Source organism: Chiloscyllium punctatum, chromosome 30 (genome assembly GCF_047496795.1).
Source record: "Chiloscyllium punctatum isolate Juve2018m chromosome 30, sChiPun1.3, whole genome shotgun sequence".
Lineage (NCBI taxonomy): Eukaryota > Metazoa > Chordata > Chondrichthyes > Orectolobiformes > Hemiscylliidae > Chiloscyllium > Chiloscyllium punctatum.
Genome location: NC_092768.1, coordinates 25,417,468 through 25,439,471, shown reverse-complemented (window position 1 = coordinate 25,439,471; position 22,004 = coordinate 25,417,468). Strand labels below are relative to the sequence as shown.

Sequence of the window (22,004 nt, the reverse complement as noted above, 5' to 3'; positions counted from 1 at the left end):
TTTTGTTGTGGGGAACAGCAAAGTCACGGATTTGGTATTGAGTTACTCCAGTCTTCCTCACACTGTGCAGCGTGGCCGCCATGACAGGGGTTGGGTGGGAGACGTTCAGGTTTGGGGGCTTTGGCTGCATTCCGAGTGCTAGCTGAGACGAGATGACGAGCAGTATTCTCGGGTTGCCACTGGGTCTGTTCCACCATTCGGGGCGTGTTGGGAAAAAAACAGAACGAGACGGTACAGCCGGATGCCGTTCGGCCCATCGACCTTCTGTCAAATCTTGGAAAGAACCTATCCATTCTTTCGTTTCCCCCCCAAAAAAAAACTCTTTTCCGTTGTCGGTTGGGTTTGTTCCCGTCAATCCAAGTCCCGCCAAGTGCATCCCTAGATCACAAAAACTTGCCTTTGATGAAGATCCCCGACCCCCCCACCTTCCACTTTCTGCCAACTTCCTTAAGTCCCTGTCCTCTGATTGTGACCAATGAACCAGTGGAAACCTTTCTCCCCCTCTATTAAAACGGTGACGCAATCTTCCCATGATCTTCACTCTCCCAAGGAGTACCACGCCGGTTTTTTTGTCATCTCTCCAAACCTCTCAAACATCGGCTTTCTCGCTATGCTAGCTACATTCTTCGGAAAGCGCTGAGGGCCGTAACTGGCCTCGCTGTGAGCGATATTACACCTCCCACTGTAGTGAAGGCTGTTTGGGATTCCCGAGACAGTCCGAGGGATGGTGCAATATTTCTGAGCTCTGATTAACCCAGGAGATTTTCCTCAAGTTGAGGTGTATTATGTTCTGCAGGGAGAACTAGACATTCGGCGGCAGAACTGGCTCGAAGGTAGAAGACAGAGAGTGGTGATAGAGGGTTGCTGTTCAGACTGGAGGCCTGTGACCGGTGGTGTGCCGCAGTAGAGGAAACAAGTTGCCACAAATTGGTTCTGAATTGGTGTGTTCCACAGACCACAAAAATTAAGAGAAATCCACGCGACTGCAGCAAATAATTGGTCTTGGAATGTCACTGCTGTATCTGAAGTGGGAATCAAGATTAGAGTGGTGCTGGAAAAGCACAGTAGGTCAGGCACCATCTGATGAAGGGCTCCTGGCCGAAAGTCGATTTTCCTGCTCCTCGAAAGCTTCGCTGCAAAATTTAAATCGGAGAATGAGTTGGCACTCTGTGGTAAACACACACAAAAAAAATGCATTTACACAGCACTTTTCGCAAGTTTTTCGACCAGAGGCGCACCACATTTCAACAGTCATGTAGAAAGCACTTCTGAAGTGTGGCCACAGCTGTAACGGAAAGCACAGCAAGCTCCCAGGGTGGAGCGATGACTATTGGCGTAGACAGCGGGGAGAATCTGCCTGTCCTGCACCGAAAGCTCTCCTCTCTTCGAAATGAGGGAACAGTGGGCGCGGTTCCACATCTCCTCCTGCCCCTCAACAGGGCTGCACACTCTCAGAACTGCAATGGCAGTGTCAGCCTGGACACTGGTATGCGGGCTATACACTGGGCCGGAACAGCGTGATCGTGCTGTCCCTCAACTTGCTGGACCCGCACAGCGGTGAGCTGTAAACTACGACCACGCTGGTTTAGTACAACGTTGAAACAAACAGGTTTAACAGTTCAGACTTTCAATCTACATTTCTTACTGAGCTGATTCCAGCCACCCCGGATGGAGGTTTGTCAAGTTCACAGGTACTGCTCTCAGGTTAAGGGAGGCTATTACTGCCACCCCCAGCCTGCCTTCTGACGGTTTGAGAAAGGTGGCAGAGGGAAGCGTTGCTAAAATGCCAACTTATCCTCCCAATGGTCGTCAAAACAGAATAGAACGCACAGCTTTTAAGGGTAGGTCAATCTACATTGCCTGGTCAGTGAGGCCTACCACAGTTGAATAGCTCAACTGCAGTTCACTTTCTAAACTGATTAGGTGAATAGTCTAGTGCTGGAAAAGGTCATTCATCCCCTCCTGCCGGTGCCATTTCTACAGCAGAGCTATCACTTACCCCTCCCCTTTCCCCAGAGCTCCACAATCTTACGTCCCCTCTTCCTCTCAAATTCCCTTTTACAAGTTACTACTTTCTCCTTTTAAAATCTTCCCCCTCAGGCAGATATATGGAATTAGGCAAATTGGTCATGATCTCATCGAGCTGGATGGCCTCTTGTTCCTAAGTTTCTATCAGAAAATTGAACGGTTAATCCGCTTGCAGTGATATTGACTGAGGAGTAAGTAGGGCACGGAGGAACTCTCCTTCAGAATGGCGTCTCACTGGAGACAGTAACCGATTATCTCAGATTGACATCTCAGCTGCGAGAGAGCGCGACGAGGCCCAGTTACAGGAAGGATATTATTAAAGTGGACAGGGTTCGGAAGATCGTGTTGTTGGGAGTGGAGGTTTTGAGTTGCAAAAATAGTCTGGAAAGACTGGGACTTTTTTCCCTGGAACATAGGAGGTTGAGATAAGGTGAATGGCAAAGGTATTTCCCTGGGAGCGAGGGGGCATATGTAAAAACTGAAAGGAGAAACAATAAAGAACCTAAGCAGCAACTTGTTCACACTGAGTGGAATGAACTTCTAGAGAAAGCGGTGGACAGTTTGGTTACAACATTTAAAAATCTTCGGGTAATTACATGATAGGAAGGATTTATTTTATTTTATTCTATTATATTAAACAATACAATTTACAAAACAATGAACATTACCAGCTGTATACAGAGAAACAGCAACTTTACAAGGAAGAGGAGCGGCAAAGCAAGGTCGCAAACCTACCGTTAACCAATTTTCAGGGAAATGAGGACAAATCTCAAATCCCACTTTCAGTCATCACAAAACAGTAACAAATACATACAAGACAGTCCAATTAGATAAAGAAAACAGTGCAAAGAACACAGACCCGCCCCAGCAAACCAACCAGGTAAAAACAATGACTGCAGATGCTGGAAACCAGATTCTGGATTAGTGGTGCTGGAAGAGCACAGCAGTTCATCTTTCCTGATGAAGGGCTTTTGCCCGAAACGTCGATTTCGAAGCTACTTGGATGCTGCCTGAACTGCTGTGCTCTTCCAGCAAACCAACAAGCCATCCGTCCCTCCCACCTTCCGGCCACTCTAAGGCCGCCCATCTCTCCCGCCTTTCCGGCTCTTGGTCCGCCCTGACACACCTTCCGGCCACCTCTCGGACGACCCGTCCTGTTTCTCTAACATCCCTCCCCCCCCAAATACGACAGCGATCAGGACGGCTGACCCACCAATTGGAAAGGTTTAGATGCACATGGGCCAAGTGCAGGCAGGTGGGACTATTTAAGTTTGGGAACGTCGGCTGGATGGACTGAAAGGTCTGTTTCTGTGTTGTGAGACTTAAGGTAGACAGTAACGGCACAGTTACAGCAAATCCAAAGGAGCACGGGAAGAGTGGAGGAAGTATGTTTGTTGGTGGGGTGGGGTCTCTTGTGGCACTGTGGTCATGTCCCTGCCTCTGAGCCAGGAGACTCAGAAAGGAGCACCTGCTTCTGAAGTCCAGAGCACAGGAACTAAAAAGCTCTTCGGCCCGTCGAACGTGCACCAGTTTGGTGAACAAGCACCTGACTATTCTAATAGCATTTCCAGCCCTGGCCCAATAAGTGCACGTCGAAATACTTCTCAAACGCCGTGTGTGTCTTAACATCCCTGAACAGATGAGTTGAACGTTTCTGTATGTTTGGTTGGTTGAGATGGAGAGGAGGGTATGGGGTGGACATAAAAGCAATGGGAGAGGCGAGATTAGCCGGCTTCTGAATTATGAAACTACATGTTGCTGGTTCACTGGGCGCATGTGTGATGGTGATGAAAATATTGAATAAAATTTATTTGCACACTGGTGTCTTTACTGAGTCACTGCGTATATACAGGGTACAGTACACACTGTGGGGGTGAAATAAGCACTGTTGATGCACACTGGGAGCGTGGCGGAATACTGAAAAAGATAAACAGCAGACTCAGAGCTTCCTCACAAAAAAAACAGAAGGTCTCGTCAGTCCAGGGCCTGGCTGGTCAGAGCCCACTTACTGTGCACGTGTAAATAAAGAGTGACTTGCTGGCGAGATACTGGCTTCTGTGCAGTTATTTTCGTTTGGTTTTTAAACATTAGAACAAAAATGAATAAACAGGCGGTTCAGAAGGTCTCCTCAGTCTAGGGACTGGCTCTGAGCTGGTTGGTCAGAGCCCATGTCCAGTGCAAAACAAAACATAAAACTCTAATTCTGGAGCAGGATCTCAGCCCACACTGCGATTGGGATTCGGACGGGGGTGGGGGTGGGGTTGGGGGTGGGTGGGTTGGGGGTGGGGGTGGGGGGGGGGCTGGTGTCAATAAGTAAACATCACATCGTAAGTGACTTGGAATCCATTATCCCAAGCGTACAGGAGCTTGTCGCTGGGGTTGTAGTCTATCTGGGTGAGGTAAGAGTATTTGCTTTGAACTCTCAGCCCTGGGTCTGACTCGGAGCCGGTGTGGGTGTCGAAGGCGTAGCTGACAGTGCCCTCCGCCTGGCCCCGCACTCCCATCGCGTACAGGACGCCGCAGATCAGGAAGTAGTTGCGGTAGGAGGCGCGCCGGAGCTGGGTCCTCCAAGTGGTCTCCTTCCTGGCGGTCAGGTCGACGGGGTCCAGGCGGCTGAGCACCAGCACCTCCTCGGACAGGTAGCCGAAGTCGTTGGAGAAGTAGGCCACCCAGAGGCCGCCCTCGTCCACCGTGAAGTCCACCTCGGAGTAGCCCTTCCAGCGGAAGGTGCCGTCGCCGCCGGAGCCCCTGCCCAGCTCGTCCAGCATCGTCCAGCTCGCCACCGCCCGCAGCCGCAGGTCATAGCGGATCAGGTTCCGCGTGTACGCCTTGTTGTAGTAGAAGGAGCCGTTGTAGACGGCGTGCCCAGTCCCCATCCAGCTCGACGGCAGCTTGTACGTGTTACTCCAGCGGCCTGCCGAGGAAGCAAAGGAGGCAACTGGAGGTCAGCACAATTTACATTTGTGTAGCGCCGTAACAGCACTTCACAGCCTGTGAGGTGCTTCTGAACTTCGTAAATATTTTCAGTTTGTCAGCTCCCCCACCCCCCGTCACCACGACCAGAAAATATGGTGTTTTGCCTCACTGTCATGGTCCGAGTACGCCAGAGGGACAATTCTAACCCACCCCTGGTTGAGTAATGACAAAAGGGACCATTTAGACATCGATCTGGGACAAGTAGAGAGAAACCTCGGCGGGTTTCCCCGTTGAGCCGGCACGGACCCTCCAAAGAGCATCCCATTCACACCCAGCCCCTGCCCTGGGTCAGGATGTGGGTTCCACAAGACACAGGAGCAGAAATTAGACCATTCTGCCCATCGAGTGTACTCCGCCATTCAATCATAGCTGAGGTAAGTGTGCGGGGTCAGCTCAACACCAGTCTCCAAAATAGGACTGTCGAGGCACTCTTCAAGGCTGCAATAGATTTTTAATCAAGAAGAGAATCAAGGGTGATGGGGAAAAGACATACATGAGGATTTTCATTATTCCATTGAATGGCAGAGCAGACTCGATGGACTGGAGGGCCCACTTCTTATGGTCTTATAAAGCCAATCGGAGTTAGCAGGCAGGAATCCCCGTAGGGTGGTGTGCTGGGAAATGAAGGCAATAAGGAACATTTCAAAGACATCCTTTGGAATGTCTCATTCACTGCTGATAGACAGATACTCATGCTGACTAGTTAAATGGTTTGAACCCAATGCCCATAAACATTGGCTGGAGTCCCAATGTATTTCAGTTGCATGCAAAGCTAAGTATTACTGGAGTGAACCACATATTGAAGACAGACTTGTGCCTCACAATATTAACTGTGACTAACAATCAAACTAACCACCAGGCTGTGGGCTCCATTCCAGCAAGACCTCACCAGGAATTTCACTGGAAACTTGAACACTCTTGTCTCTTGGGTTCAAGGCTCAATACAGATTTGAGCACAAGAGTGTTTTTTAGAATCTCTATAATGTGGAAACAGGCCCTTTGACTGCCCACACTGACTCACCGAAGAGAAACCCACCCAGATCCATTCCCCTACCCTGTACTTACCCCTGACGAATGCACCTAACCTTGACATCCCAAAACACTATGGGCAATTTAACATGACAAATTCACCTAACCTGCACATCTTTGGACTGTGGCAAGAAACCAAAGTACCCAGAGGAAACCCACACAGACATGGGGAGAATGTGCAAACTCCACACAGAGAGTCACCTGAGGCTGGAATCAAACCTAGGTCCCTGGTGTTGTGAGACAGCAGTGCTAACCACTGAGCCACCGTGCCACCTACTCAGACAGGCCCATATTGCCTTTACTGAGAGAGTTGTCCTCGAAAAACAGAGTTGTCTTGTTGTGCAACCCACTGCCTGAAAATGCAGCAGCATATTCAGCAGTAGCTGACATAAGGGATTTGGATCGATCTTTGAAGGGATACTTGGAGTGGCACAGGGGTGTGCAACTGAATGAATTCCCTTTATCCTTGCTTAACTCAAACTGATCACATTCATTTCTGTTCTCGAGGGAACACAAGGCTGGTCCGTGCAATCCACCTCATTATTGAAACCACAGCAGACATTGTAAATCTCCTCAGGACAGCTTCGACTGTGAAAGACAGGAGTCATCATCGGAAACAATTGTGATAATTTCTTTATTCTTTCACGGTGTGTTTTTCACTGACAAGGCGGCATGGTGGGTCAGTGGTTAGCACTGCTGCCTCACAGCACCAGGGTCCCAGATTCAATTCCAGCCTTGGGCAACTGTCTGTGTGGTGTTTGCCCGTTCGCCCCGTGTCTGCATGGGTTCCTCCCACAGTCCAAACATGTGCAGGTTATGCGAATTGGCCATGCTAAATTGCCCATAGTGCTAGGTGCATTAGTCAGAGGGAAATGGGTCTGGATAAGTTATTCTTCGGAGGGTTGGTATGGACTGGTTGGGCCGAAGGGCCTAATTCTGCACTGTAGGGAATCTAATCTAATTGCCCTTGAACTGAGTAGCCTGCTGGAGGGTATTTAAGAGTCAACTAAATTGAGCATTGGAGAGGCCAGAGCCGATCGTCTGAACGGCCACCTCCCCATCCTGTAAGGACTGTTATTTTGGAAAGCTTACCCAGTTTGAAATGCTCCAGGTTACGAAACTCGATCAAGGTGGTGCCGAAGAAATAGTTGGCCACATAGACCCGGTCCTGATTGATCACAGAGTCCTTCATCCAGACGCCTTCCCCACGCCCAGAGCTGCTGTGTGTCTTTGGGCCTCTGATCATCACAGGAGTTCCATCACAGCTGTCTTCCCGAACTAGGAGCCAGACAGAGGCAGACTTTGTAAACTTTACTTTGAGGAAGGAGAAACTCGGCTAAGACAAACCAGACATGGTTTCGAGATGATGGGTTCACAACCACCTGATGAAGGAGCAGTGCTCCGAAAGCTTCGTGCTGCCAAATAAACCTGTTGGACTTTAATCTGGTGTTGTGTATATATAACTGCTGTAAACACTACACTCTTACTAAGCATCACCTTCTTGCAAACTGATGTACTCAGAAAGCTACTATAAACTGCCCATCACATACCCACTGGTAAGTGCTGCTTTCCATCCAAATGTGAAATGTGAACACAGTTTATAAAACAGTATTGTGACAGTAACCTCCGTATGAAAATGGCTGCATAACTTATACCCAGCTCACTGCAAGAACCAACACCAGATCTCTTTGGATGTAGACCAATTAATCACTCTGCCCTTGATTGAAGCAACACTGAGACTGACCAAGCAAACACTCCCTCTGTGTACAGTGCCTGGGACCATATGATTGGTCACTCACTGGGTGCAGTAGGCAGTGCCTACACCATGTGATTGGTCACTCACTGGGTACAGTGGGCAGTGCCTACACCATGTGATTGGTCAATGATTGGGTACAGTGGGCAGTGCCTACAGGTGATTGGTCAATAACTGGGTACAGTGGGCAGTGCCTACACCAGTGTTTCCCAAAGCAGGGGTTGTGTAGTCCTTACAGTGGGGTTACGAGAAAGGATTTTGGGGTTACGAGCTCTGAGGCAGCAAGGGTTAGGTGTGGCCGAAAACACCAAATTTTGGCTTCAGAAAAACCTACTGGTCTAATACTGTCCCTGCCCTGCCCTCATCTCCCCTACTCTCAGAGTTCTTACCAAGAGTCACTGAAGTTTCAAGCTTTGAAACAGACTGACGGTGGGAGGATGCTGATGGAGCAAAGGCCAACAGAACTGAGGCCTCATCTCAACTGGCACCTCCCAAAGACTCTAGTGGGGACAATGATCACAGAGTCATACAGCATGGAAATGGACCCTTCAGTCCATCTCATCCATGCCAACCAAGTTTCCCAAACTAAACACATCCCATTTACCTCTGGCCCATGTCCCTTGCTATTCACGAACCTACCCAAATGTCTTTTAAATAGAGGAACTGTACCTGCATCTACCACTTCACTGGTGGTTCATTCCATCCACTCACCACCCTCTGCTTGAAAACATTGCTCCTCAGGTCTCTTTTGAATCTTTCTGCTCTCACCTGAAAATTATGCTCTCTTTGTTTTGAACCCCCCTCTCCTAGGGAAAAGACACTTGCTATCCAGCTTATCTATGCCCCTCATAATTTTACTTTGATTTTAACCTGTCCCTATAACTCAAACCCTCCAGTCCTAACAACATCCTTGTAAATCTTTTCTGAACCCTCTGCAATTTAATATCATCCTTCCTATAGCAGGGTGACCAGAATTGTGCACACTACATCAAAAGCATAACTGCTCTGTGTTTGGAATTATGCTGAACTTTTTGGGATCTTCTGAAAGCATCAGTCCTGAACTTACTCATGTTTCTGTACTCGTCTGAAGTTTGTCCGTTTGCTGTCTCGGGAGGAGTTACTGAAGGCCGAGAAGTGGGTATGTGCAGCCTGGTCCTAGGCTTTGTGCTAGCAGGGCTCTGAGGCCTGAGTTGGTCATTTGTGCCGCCAACCTTTGACATGCTCCTATTCATGGGCAATGACTTGCTTGGGGTCAGCCTGACCACGTTCTGTAACAAAACAACAGTTAGGCCTTAAAGCAGAGATGAGTGATTTACCAGAGGTATTCAGAATCAAGAGGGGCTTTGATAGTGCAGACCATTCCCATGGTCTGCAGAACCACAACACTTCCAGGGACACCTGCAAAACCCGCGGAGGAGAAATTTCTCTAAACGTTCCAGGCAATTTTATTAACTTTTACTTGTTAAAAATATCGTGGTGCCAATGGGAGTGATGATTTTCCCTTAAGATGTTTGATGTCCCACTTGGTCAGCATCCCATGACACTGTCAATGTTTACTCTCCCTGCCAGTGATGCACAGTGGCAGCAGTGTGTGCTATATGCAAGATGCACTCTGACAAACCCATTAAGGCTCCCGAAAGCATCTTCTAATCTGCCACATCCACCATGAAGATGAGCAAGGGCACTGTACGGATGGAGGAAACCCTTTAGAGTCATAACTGCATAGAAAGAGGCCATCAGGTCCATGCCAGGTCTCTGAAGAGTAAACCCATCACTTCCATTCCCTGTAGCCCTGCGAGCTTATTTCTTTCGAATACCCATCCACCTTCACCTTCAAGCTATTTGTTACTTCCACTTTGACGACCTTCATAGTGTTATGGACTAGGCCAGACCACTCAAACCATTCTCAAGCAGGCAGCCCAGACCATAACTTTGCAATTTGTTTCGGTAAGTGTACAGTGAAAACTATCTGGATTAAGTTAGTGAGGTTGACTACCAGGTTTAAAACAGACAAAAAATAAAATTCACAAAATTACACAATGAAACACAAAGAATAGAATGAAGAACGCCTACAGAACTCAGTCTATCCAAACTAGTGTTAAGTATGCTGTTCTGAATATACACAACAGTCCCAATAAGCAAACCCCATTTAAAACACAGTACAAAAAGGATCAGATGCTGGCAGATTTAAGTTAGAAGGACAGAAGAGAGAATTTCCACTCTGATCACTGTGCACTCTCAACCAGTTCTGGACTGAACTAAACTGCTCAGCTCAGCGAGAGAGCTGACCTTTCATTCTACAGGTCACTTCTAAAACATGACCATGTTGGCCTGAAGTCTCATCTGTTTACATATAAACAAAATCCTTTTCATCTCTGTACCAAACCAGCCTGATTGGAGCCCAGCCTGGTTTATTACCCCTCTGAAAAACATCAAGGACAGAGTATCCTTGCGCCAAGGAACAGCTTTTAGAAAAACATGGACTAGCTTTGTGACAGTAGACAGTGAATTTATGGTAATCGGTAGTCACTGTGTAAATATGCTGCCCCGCCATCTCCTCCCTAAAATCTTATTCTCTGTCACCTAGATTAAACAATCTCAACAGTGCAGAAAGAGGCCATTTGGCCCATTGACTCTGCACTGACTCCCTGAAGGGCACCCCATGCAGACCAATCCTCCCCAAACCTATTCCTATAATCCCACATTCCCCTGGCTAACCTACTTAGCTTGCACATCCCTGGACACTGCGGGGCAATTTAACATAGCAAATCCACCTGAGCTGCACATCCCTAGACACTAATGGGGCAATTTAGCATGTTCAATCCATGTAACCTGAATATTTTTGGACTGTGGTATGAAACCAGTGCACCAGGAGGAAACCAACTCAGACACAAAGAGACCATGCAAACTCCACATGCAGTAGCCCAAGGCTGGAATCGAATCCATGTCCCTGGTACTGCAAGACAGCAGTGCAAACTACTGAGCCAGCGTACCACCCCAAACCTTGTACAACTGACAAACAGCTTTGCTTCATCTGAAAAATCCCTTCCAGGCCACACACCTTCCTGACTTGGAAACAATATCGCTGTTCTTTCACTGTCCCTGGGTCAACACCCCTCCATAACAGCACTGTCTGGGTGTCCCTAACCCCAACCACTGCAGTGATTCAAGAAAGCTGACAACAGCAGCTCCAGTAGAAAAGCAGGGATGGAGTGCATTGTCATCACAAGCTGCAGAGACGGAGTCTCAGAGCTGCACAGTGTGATTCCATGATTTAAATTTTGTTATGTGACAGATGAGAGGGAACAAGTGTTCCCCACCAGTCCTGCAATGATCTCCCCACCCCAGAACAAGGTTGATCTTTGACCTCAGTTCAGTGACTCCTGGTACCTTTGTGCCTTTATCGAGTGGGAGAGGCTGCTGCTTCCGCAGTAGGAAGTTGAGTTTGCTAATCTCCTTCCTCACATCCCTCATGGCGATGGAGAAGTTCTGGTAGATGGAACGATGCTGAACAATCGTCTCAAAAGTCTCTCTCAGAAGGGCGTTGACACTGGGAACATTACGTTCCAGCCTCTGGTTACAAACAAATGCTGACATGAGTGCAAAACATCCGTTTCCATTTAATAAACAGCACACAATCTTGGAGAATATTAGACCCAGATAAAAAAAGTTGTCAGTTTTGTTCTTGTAAGAACCCCACCCAAACTATCACACTGATACATAGAAAGTTACAGCCCAGAAACAGGCAGAAGAACTCAGAGCAGGAATAGGGTATTCAGCCCCTCAAGCCTGTTCCACCATTCAATATGATCATGGCAGATCTCATCCCATCTCAACTTGCAGACCTGCAGACCTTATTTGCTTTATATATATATTTCAGCCCAAAGCTAGAATGTGGTTGGAATCTTTACCAGCTTTTGAAGTAGCTGATCAAGTTACCCAAGCCTAGTTTCTCATCAATGTCACTGGGCCAAGACCATGGAGCTCCCAACCTAACAGCAGGGTGGGTGAACCTTGGCACAAGGGCCTGCAGTGGTTCAAAAAGGCTAATCACTATCACCTTCTCTGAGGATGACTGTCCTGTACCTTCTCCAGTTTCCTCAGTTGGCTGTTGAGTTTGGCCGAGTACGAGTTTAGTCTCTTGGTCTCCTCATTGTCAAAGATCTCCTGGAGGTCAATAGCCAGTGACTGGATCTGTAACAAACAAGACATGAAGATCATGCACCCCCAGGCCTGCACTCACTATAATATGTTAAAGGTCATGCTCTCCAATGAGAACAATTTTGCTGTGGGAGATGGATAAGGAAGTAAAATTCACACCATGCAATTGCCAGGCAATGATAATCTCTCAGCAAGTGAGAATGAGAACCATCTCCCCTTAACATTCAATGGTATTATTATCACTGAATCCATCACTGTCAATATGCTGGAGGCGAACATTAATCAGATACTGAATTGGACCAAACATAGAAATACAGTGGCTTGGAGAACAGCTCAGAGTCTAGAAGTCATGAAAAGCATAACTCATCTCCTGATTCCCCAAAGCATGTCAACAATATACAAGCCACAAGTGGGCAGTGTGATGGATGGCTTCAGGTCCAACAACACTCAAGAACCTTAATTAATTGATTGATTTGATTGATTGACTTATTGCTGTCACAGGTAAGAAGATACAGTGAAAAGTGTTGTTTTACAGAGTATACAGGTAAATCTTACAATACAAAGTGCACCAAGGTGGCAGAACAGAGTGCAGAATACAGAATTACAGCCACAGAGAAGGTGCAGAGGGGGAGAGATTAACATTAACATTTGAGAAGTCCATTCAACTGTGTGATAACAGCTGGGAAAAAGCTGTTCTTTAATCTATTCATATGCATCTGCAAATTTGTATATCTTCTGCCCAACAGAAGAGAGCGGGAAAGAATAGAACCAGGGTGGGAGGGCTCTTTGATTACGTTGTAATCCTGATGAAGGGCTTTTGCCTGAAACGTTGATTTTCCTGCTCCTTGGATGCTGCCTGCTGTGCTTTTCCAGCACCACTCTGACCTAAATTCTGGTTTCCAGCATCTGCAGCCCTCACTTTTGCCTAGGGCTCTTTGATTACGTTGATTGTGAATATACATAAGAACTGGGAATCGGAATTGGCCATTCAGCCCATCAAGCCCATTCCACCATTCAATATTATAATGGAAGATCTCATCTTAGCTTCAACTCCACTTTTCTGAAAGCTCCCATAGCCCTTTAACCCATTAATAACGAAAAATCTGTCTATCTCCTACTTAAATTTATTCAGTGTCTTGGCATCCAACGTAGTGAATTCCATACCTTAAATGACCTTTGAGAGAAGTAATTCTTCCTCATCTGTTTTAAATCTGCCACTCCTCAGCCTAAAATGATTGCTCCACACAAGGAAACATCTATTAACTCAAGATGTTTGACACCATTCAGGACAATGCAGACTGTTTGATTGGCATATCACCTGCCAGTTCAACATTAGGTCCCTCCACCACTGATTTTCAGTGGCACTTGTGTGTGCCACTTACAAGATGCATGTAGCCAATCAGCAAGACTCATTCAACACGAGTTTCCAAACACAAGAATGATGGCAGCAGATACATGGGAACACCAGCTGCCAGTTCCTCTCCAAGCGACATATCACCCACTCTTGGAAATATATTGCCATTCTGAGTCTACCCACACTTTAAGGTCAGCAGTCATTCAAGAAGAAAACTCATCAGTACCTTTTTGATGATACTTAGAGATGGGAAACAGATATTTGACTAGCCAAAGATGCTTACATACAGTAATGACATTTTGTAATATACAAAAAATCTGAAGATGGAGAAGGAAACATGAGGGGAATGAAGGATAAAGGGAATGAAGGACAGAGAGCCAAGGATAGAAGCAATGAGGGAAGAACAGAGACAACACTAACCACAACTTCCCTCCTCTACAGTTAACCTTCACTTTGTTCTTGCAGTCTTCCTGTTCTCCTCCCCAATCTCATTTTCCTTATTTTTCCCTTTGTCACATTCACTGAATTTTACAAATTTTGCAGATTTGTTTACATCTTTTCTCTTTACAAAGTGTTTGACCTGTTATTTTCTTATCAGTCCCAGTTGGCCTTATGGCGAACAAGCCTCAGCAGATAATGAGCCTTTCTCTGACAGCAGGGTGGGTGAACACAACTGGTTATTGCTGCCTCTCTCTCACCCTCTCTCAGTTTTAACCACAGCAGCTGGCATCAGAAGATAGAACCAAAGGCTGTGCCGGCCAAGGTCTGAAACTTACTGTTGTCAAATCTGAGAATTCTACCTTCGCCTTTGCTGCTCCACGCTCATTCTTGTATTCACATGGGTCGACCCCACAGTAACACTTGCACTTTGACCCAGAGCTTGCCATCTGCTGCAGGTGAAAGCCCCCGGCCCAGGTCTTGCCACCTGTCCACCTTGTCTCCATTGGGGTGGGCATTTTGAAGGCGCAGTTACAGTCAGTTTCTTCTATCCTCCTTGAGACAGCTTTGTTCTGATAGATTTAATAAACACATATAATTTCACAGAATTTGAAACACAGAAATAGGCCATTTGGCCCAACTGATGCAAGCCAATATCTATCTTCACAGAAGCCTCCTGTCACTCATCAACATACCCTTCCATTTCTTAAAGTTTTGACCATTAACAGATGGACAATTTTGTATGTTTGACTTAAATGCTTCTTTCTAATTCCTATTCTGTCGACTGTTAATTATTTTCCATACATAATAATACAACTGAAAAGTTAGAGTTTTTTCGCTTTAAATAATCAATATTAGTTCCTAACCAAACATTCCTGGTCTGGAAGTTTTCCCAGATTAAAACCTTTAACTTAACATAAGTTATTCCCTTAATGACTCTGAACAATCTCTTTCAAATGAGAGAACACTTGCATCTGATTTCCAAACCCATGACCACTACCATTTAGAAGGATAAGAGCAGCAGATAATGGGAGCACCACAATCTGCAAGCTCCTCTCCAAGACACTCACCATCTTGACTTGAAATTATTTTGCCATTCCTTCAGAGTAGTGTGGTTAAATTCTGAACTTTCCTCCCTAATGGCACTGTGGGTCAACTTGCATCAAATTGCAGCAGTTGAAGAATGCAACTCACCTTCACAGGGGCATCTAGAGATGGGCAAGAAAGGATCACCCAGCCAGCAACATCCACATTCCATGAATGAATAAAAACAAATTTATGTCTCTCTCAAATTGAAATAATGTAGTTTTTGAAGTAAGTTTGAAAAAGAATCTTTGTCATTATAGATACTTCTAAAGCTAAAGGCTTAATTTTCCTTTCACTGTAGTAAAGCTCCATATTATGAGTACATTATTGTATGAACATTCCAGGGATTTTTGCAGTAACCTTCTATCTGACATGTATTGGTTTTAAGTAATGGTTCATGAATGTTTAAACCGCCACCCCCCCCCCCCCCCCCCCCCCCCCCCCCCCACCTTTTACAAAATAAACTACAGCTCCTATGCCACTAGTTTGAAATTCAAATTCTTCAATACAAAAACAAAAATGATAAATATTCAACCACACATCTTTCATCACAATAGTTGTAGAAGTGTGGAACTCTCTTCCATAAATGGTGGTTGATGCTTAACCAATTGTTAATGCTAAATCTAAGACTGACGCTGATTTGAATGGATCCAAAGGAAGAGGCAAAAGTGGATATGTCAAGTTAACTCACAGATCAGCTATGTTCAAATTGAATAGTGTAGCAGGTTTGAAAGGTTCAATGGCCTCTTTCTGTTCCAATGTCCCTCTCTCACTCATGTTTTTATCCATCTTCCTTTTAAACATATCCCTACTTTTCACCTCAAACTATTATGTGTGGTCATGAGTTCCACATTCTTGCTACTCTCTGGGTAAAGAAATTTCTCCTGAATTCTCTACTGGATTTCATTAGGACCATCCTTTTTTTTAACATTATGTCATGTTGCTATCACTCAAATGGCCAGCATTTATTGCCCATTCCTACTGGACCTTGACCTGAATGGCAGAGGAGGACACTCCAGTCAGAGCTTGTCAGCTCTGTTTGTTTCTTTTCTTTTCCTCTTTTCTTTTTTTCCCCTCTCTCACGTTGTTTTTCCATTTTGTCTTTTTCTTCTTCTGCCAGTGACCTGGAGTGAAGCAGGGAAGGTGGCCAATGGGACGGGAGTGAATCAGGGACAGCCAGAGGCTAGGAGAGGAGGTGGGGGGGGGGGGGGGGGGGGGGATGGTCAGTGGCCTGGAGCAGACTGGGGATGGCCAACAGTCCAGAGCAAAGCAGGGATGGCAGTCAGTGGGTCTGGAATGGTGTGAGGACAGAGGCTATGAACCCAGACTGAAGTGGCTACTGATTGGAAACCATTGGAGTTTGGTCAGACCTCGTGGAAGCCCTTATAGAGAGTGCCTTGTTTTAGCTTCTGCTTTATTTCATATTTCCCTAACTTACCTTTGTAATGTCGTGTAACTTTTTTTTCTTTATTTTCTCTCTTTGGAGTTAAAATTTGTACCCAGGTACTTTGTACCAAACATGATGCCATGTGTTGGTGACATTGTACACTTTTCACTGTACTCCTGTTCTTTATAACTTGAGTACATGTGACAATAAACCTCATTCTAATAACCCTAATTCTGATAACATGGGCACTTACAAGTTGACCACATTGCTGTGGAGTCATTTGTACCCAAGTGGGTATTTACAACTATTTGCGATTGTTGTCATGGTCACTATCATGGAACTGAGCTTTGAATTTGAAGTTTTATTATTTGCATTTAAATTCCATCATATCCGTTGGTGGAATTTGAACCCATTATTAGCTGATTACTAGTCTGGTGTCTGGATTTGTGTCCAGTTACATGACCACCATGCTGCCCTCTGCCAGTATACTGGGATCCAGAATATTGGCTTCCCCCACAAGTGGAAACATCATCTGTCCACTGATGTATTGAAATGCTAGGTTTAGCAAGAATGGCAGCAATCTTTCATTCAAGAATCATATTCACATTCAGGAAATGATTGCAGATTTTAAAAATAATCTATTAAAAGACACATTATCTGCAAGATTTCGCAGACCAGCTGAAATCTGGAGCCCGCAATTGAGGGATAACTATTTTACTGTAAAATAATGGTATTCAGTTCCCAATAAATAATTTGTTTCTATTCAACACTTTTCCTGATCTCAGAATCTCCTGAAGAGTGGGTTATTTATATTAACCCAGCACAGACCTCAGTTTAGCATCTCATCTGAGTGATAACACCGCTGACAGTGCAGCGTTGAAAGTTTCTGCAGTGGGACTTGAACTCACAACCTTCTGACTCAGAGACGAGAGAGAGATTTGGATTGCAGTCAATCGCTGTCATTACCCCAGCGTACACCGAACCTCCTGTCTCAGTCATCATTCTCCCACAGCCCCAGAATGCACGTAGGCAAACACCAGAGAAAACTGACTCGAACCCAATCTCTCTGTGCCCAGTTACCGAAATAAAGTCAGTCCCAAAACAAGACCCCCAATGTCCCCCCTGACCCACGAGGCTGGTGACTGTTTCAACAAGACTGGTGCTGCAGTCTTCCCCCAGGGCGCTGATTTCACCAGTGGGTTTGAATTTACAGCATATTTCAGAAAAGGGGAACATGCAGCATTGAAAACAGGAGACGACCAGTGGACCTGTTCTGTCCTTTAATTAAATGATGGCTGAACCAAATTTTAAGCCCGTCCTTACAGCTTTGTTCCATATTATTTAGTAACCTTACCCAAATGATCCCAAATTTGGAATTTTAATTTGCACCCCATCCCCAGTCCTGTCACTCGTCCATTCATGGTCCACATCAACCTTGCCCCCTCTGCTATCATTGCAATTCTGACAGCTCTTGGCGGGAGAGAGATCCAGACCTCCGCTCCCTTTTGTGTGAAGATGTTTCCAGACAACTGCCCAGGATGACTGAAAACAAAAGCTGGAGATCAAGCGGCATCCATGGAGAAACAAACAAGCTCACATTTCGACTCTAAATGACTTCATCAGAGTGCAGAATCGCCTTGCTCTAACTGTAATGCCTTGGTCTAGCCCCCGACGTCTACCCCCACTTCCTTTAACCTCCTTATTCTAAGCCAAAAGCGCACCGTCGAAGTTTTGTCCCGTTTGTAATGTAGGAACAACAGCAGCCAATCGTGCATAGCAAGATCCCACAATCGGCATACGCGGCACTGTGTGCGAGAGCAAGACCCGAACTCTCAACCTCCCGACTCGAAGGAGACAGATTAACTCACTGACCGACCTCGAAATGAGCACGGCGAGCACAAACTGGTTCACAAATGCTCCTCTGGAGAGGGCAGTGCTGTCATTTAAACCTGAGAGACTCAAGACCCACCACAACCCGGCTACCTGCTCACTTCCACTGAGACACCACCCCAAAGGTTTGGGCAATTCGCGGTTGGCAGTAAGTTTCCAGCCTTACCCACATTCCAGGGAACAACAAAAAACTCTCAATACCCCGACCGACTCAGCACATCCCTCTGCCCAACCGACTCCCGGCAATGTAGCAATGAAACGCTCGAACTTACCTGAGCTGGGGTGGTCAGGACGGGGTTTAGGAGCAGTGTGAAAACCATAAGTCCAACCTTCATCTTGTCACCGACTCCTGTGCTCACAGCCTGGTCCCCCACGGCAGCAGAAACCCGCCAACAGCAGGAGCTGGCATTGTACCGGGGTTAAGCTGGGACGCCACTCTGCGTCCCCATCCTTAGGCCAGGTTAGAATGGGGGTGCTGGTGGCTGCAGAGGGCCAGCAGAGGTGGGACACAGTGTCCAGGGGTACAGCTGCTGTGTCTGGTGCTAGAGCTCCATTGTATCCCTCCTGTCAGGTCAGATGGTGACAGCCGCCGGCTAGTGCCCCCACTCAGACCGCGCTCTGTCCCTCGGGGAGAGGGGTGGGGGGCGTGAGTGGATTTGGGGGACGCGGGGGGGGGGTGATCGGCCTTCACAACTCTATCCTTGAGTATCAGACGGTTGTAATTTAGTTTGCTTTCACTTTCTCAGCAGTCCCCTCTCTGTCTCGCACGCTCACAAACACCTCGTTCTGCCTCTCTGCACGCATCTGTCGGGTTCTTTCGCAGACCGGAGTCAGGAACTGCTGGTTAACCCGTTGCGTACCGGGACTTGTCTCCACTGCCACCCGCTCGCCCGGCCAACAGCACCATCTACAGGCAATCCACCTGGAGGGGAAAGCTGACCGTTTGAAGTCACCCAGCCTGCACCGATCCAGCGGTCACTCGTTATTTATTTTACACACGCGCTCTGAACCGAGCTGATTGGGATCCTCTGCAGTGTCAAATTTGAATCCTTGCACTGAGAGTCATGGAGATGTACAGGACGGAAACAGGCCCTTCGGTCCAACTCGTTCCCATGCCGACCAGATATCCAAACCCACGTCAGGCAGCATCGGAGGGGCAGGAAAATCGACGTTTCGGGCAAAACGAAACGTCGATTTTCATGGTCTTCCGATGTTGCCTGACTTGCTGTGCTTTTCCAGCACCACTCTAATCTAAACTCTGGGTTCCAGTCTCTGCAGTCCTCACTTTTGCCTAGACTCAGCGAGTCGTAAGTTCATGGAATGCCCTGCCAGTAGCAGTGGTGGACTGTCCCTCTTTATGGGTATTTAAGCGGGCATTGGATAGGTATATGGAGGATAGTGGGTTAGTGTAGGTTAGGTGGGCTTTGATCGGCGCAACATCGAGGGCCGAAGGGCCTGTACTGCGCTGTATTCTTCTATGTTCTATGTTCTATATCCAAACCCAATCTAGTCCCACCTGCCAGCACTTGGCCCATATCCATCTGAACCCTTCCTAATCAGATACCCATCCAGTGGCCTCTTAAATGTTGCAATTGTACCAGCCTCCACCGCTTCCTCTGTCAGCTGATTCCATACACATACCACCCTCTGCATGAAAATGTTGCCCCTTAGGTCTCTTTTATATCTTTCTCCTCTCACCCTCAACCTATGCCCTCCAGTTCTGGACTCCCCCACCCCAGGTTAAAAAAAAAACTTGTTTATTTATCCTATCCATCCCTCATGATTTTATAAACCTCTATAAGGTCACCCCTCAGCCTCTGATGCTCCAGGGAAAACAGCCCCAGCCTGTTCAGCCTCTCCCTGTAGCTCAGATCCTCCAACCCTGGCAACATCCTCGCAAATATTTCCTGAACCGTTTCAAGTTTCACAACAACTTTCCAAATAGGAGGGAGACCAGAATTGCACGCAATATTCCAACAATGGCCTAACCAATGTCCTGTACAGCCACAACATGACCTCCCAATGTCCTGTTCTCAATACTCTGACCACGAAAGGAAAACATACTAAATGCCTTCTTTACCATCCTATCTACCTGTGACTCTATTTTCAAGAAGCTAAGAACCTGCACTCCAAGGTCTCTTTGTTCAGCAACACTCCCTAGGACATTATCATTAAGTGTATAAGTCCTGCTAAGATTTGCTTTGCCAAAATGCAACACCTCGCATTTATCTAAATTAAACTCCACTGGCCACTCCTCAGCCCACTGGCCCATCTGGTCCAGATCACTTGTAATCTGAGGTAACCTTTGCTGTCCACTACACCTCCAATTTTGGTGTCATCTGCAAATTTACTAACTATACCTCTTATGCTCACATCCAAATCATTTATATAAATGATGAAAAGCAGTGGACCCACCACCAGTGCTTGTGGCACTCCACTGCTCACACACCTCTAGTTTGAAAAACCACCCTCCACCACCACCCTCTGTCTTCTACCTTTGAGCCAGTTCTGTATACAAATGGCTAGTTCTCCCTGTATTGCATGAGATCTAACCTTGCTCACCAGTCTCCCACTGTAGCACCATCAACACTTTAAAACAAACCGAAGCATTTTACAGTTTTAGCCAGCTTAGTTCACTGTGGATCAGTGGTAGCAGCTCCACCCCACCCCTGAACCTGCGCTACTGATGTTGTGGGGCCAAAAGTTCAGCATATGAGTCCAGGCTGACAGTAGCCCAGTACTGAAGGAAGCCAAACTGTCAGAAGTGCCATCTTCCAGATAAGATATTAAAGTGAAGTCCCCATTTGACTGAAAGGCTGATTTATGATGAAAAGGGACCAACAACATGGATTTAATTCCTGTGCTGGCTGAGGTTACAATGAAGGACCTTCTCAACTCTTATCCTTGCCTGGTGGTGACCCTGAGATCAAACCATCACCAGTCATCTCTGTTAAATCTATGGCCACTTTAACTTAAAACTGCTTGGGTGAGTATACATAACCCACAGTACTGTCTCACAGGAAAGTTCTCCACAGCATCCTGATCAGTACTGAAGATCATAAAAAACAGACAATCTGGTCATAATCACATTGTTGGTTGTGGGAGATTGCTGTGCAGAAATTGATTGTCATATCTCCTACATTGCAATAGTGAATATGCTTCAAAAACTCTGTAACAATGGAAGGCCTCCTGTATTCTTTATCAAACAAAACGTGGCACAAGACGCATAAAACAATTTTGATCAGCTTTCATTTTATATTAAGTCTTTTGTAACACAATAGTAGCGTCCCTACCTCTGAGACTGGAGGCCTGGGTTCATTCCTACCTGCTCCAGAGATGTGACAGCATCTCCGAACAGATTGATTAGGAATATATCTCCTCATTTTGTGTGGTTATTTTTTGGTAGCACCTTGTCAACGCCTTTGAACTGCCGGTTCTCAGTGAGCCAGTTACATTCCCAAAGAAAACTGAAATTTGTCGAACTGGTGGAGTGATCAAAATCAGGGATCCTGAAGAGGCCAAGGAAGTAGGGCTGGAAGACGTTTTGGAAATTGGGAGATTTGAAAAAAAAGGATGAGAATTTGAGAGTCATTGTGGTGTGATAGTTGAACAGGGTTTGGTGCAATGGGCAGAAGAAATTTGGATGAAGTCGATGGAATGCAGGAAGCTGATGAAGACAGCAGGGGACTGATCATATCTGGGATGAAAGGTGCAGATAAGGATTTTAGCATCAGTTGAGCTGAGTCTGAGAAGGAGGAGGGAAGTATTACACATTGAAAGTCAGGGATCTCAATTAAAGTGTAGGTTTGTGCTGGAAAGCTCTGAGGAAGAATGGACGGTGTGTCCATCTTACAGTTTACTTTGCACTCTCTTTGTTTCTGGATCCCAATCCATCGTAGCCA

General features: G+C 46.4%; 1 protein-coding gene across 3 annotated transcripts; it reads right to left on the bottom strand.

Annotated features, from left to right (window-relative positions):
- Nucleotides 1–4,334: 4,334 nt before the first annotated feature.
- On the bottom strand, nt 4,335–18,736 carry LOC140455306 (olfactomedin-like protein 2A). Of its 3 annotated transcripts, none has more exons than XM_072550075.1 (7): nt 18,375–18,736; nt 14,078–14,311; nt 11,873–11,980; nt 11,177–11,359; nt 8,853–9,054; nt 7,126–7,311; nt 4,335–4,942 (listed from the first exon to the last, which is right to left on the bottom strand). In XM_072550075.1, the coding sequence occupies exons 1-7, from the start codon at nt 18,435–18,437 to the stop codon at nt 4,335–4,337; spliced, it is 1,584 nt and encodes a 527-aa protein (XP_072406176.1). In that variant the 5' UTR covers nt 18,438–18,736. The 3 variants fall into 3 exon arrangements, with proteins under 3 accessions (XP_072406176.1, XP_072406177.1, XP_072406178.1); XM_072550076.1 differs by having other exon boundaries at nt 14,102–14,311; XM_072550077.1 differs by lacking the exon at nt 18,375–18,736 and adding an exon at nt 14,810–14,887.
- Nucleotides 18,737–22,004: the final 3,268 nt, after the last annotated feature.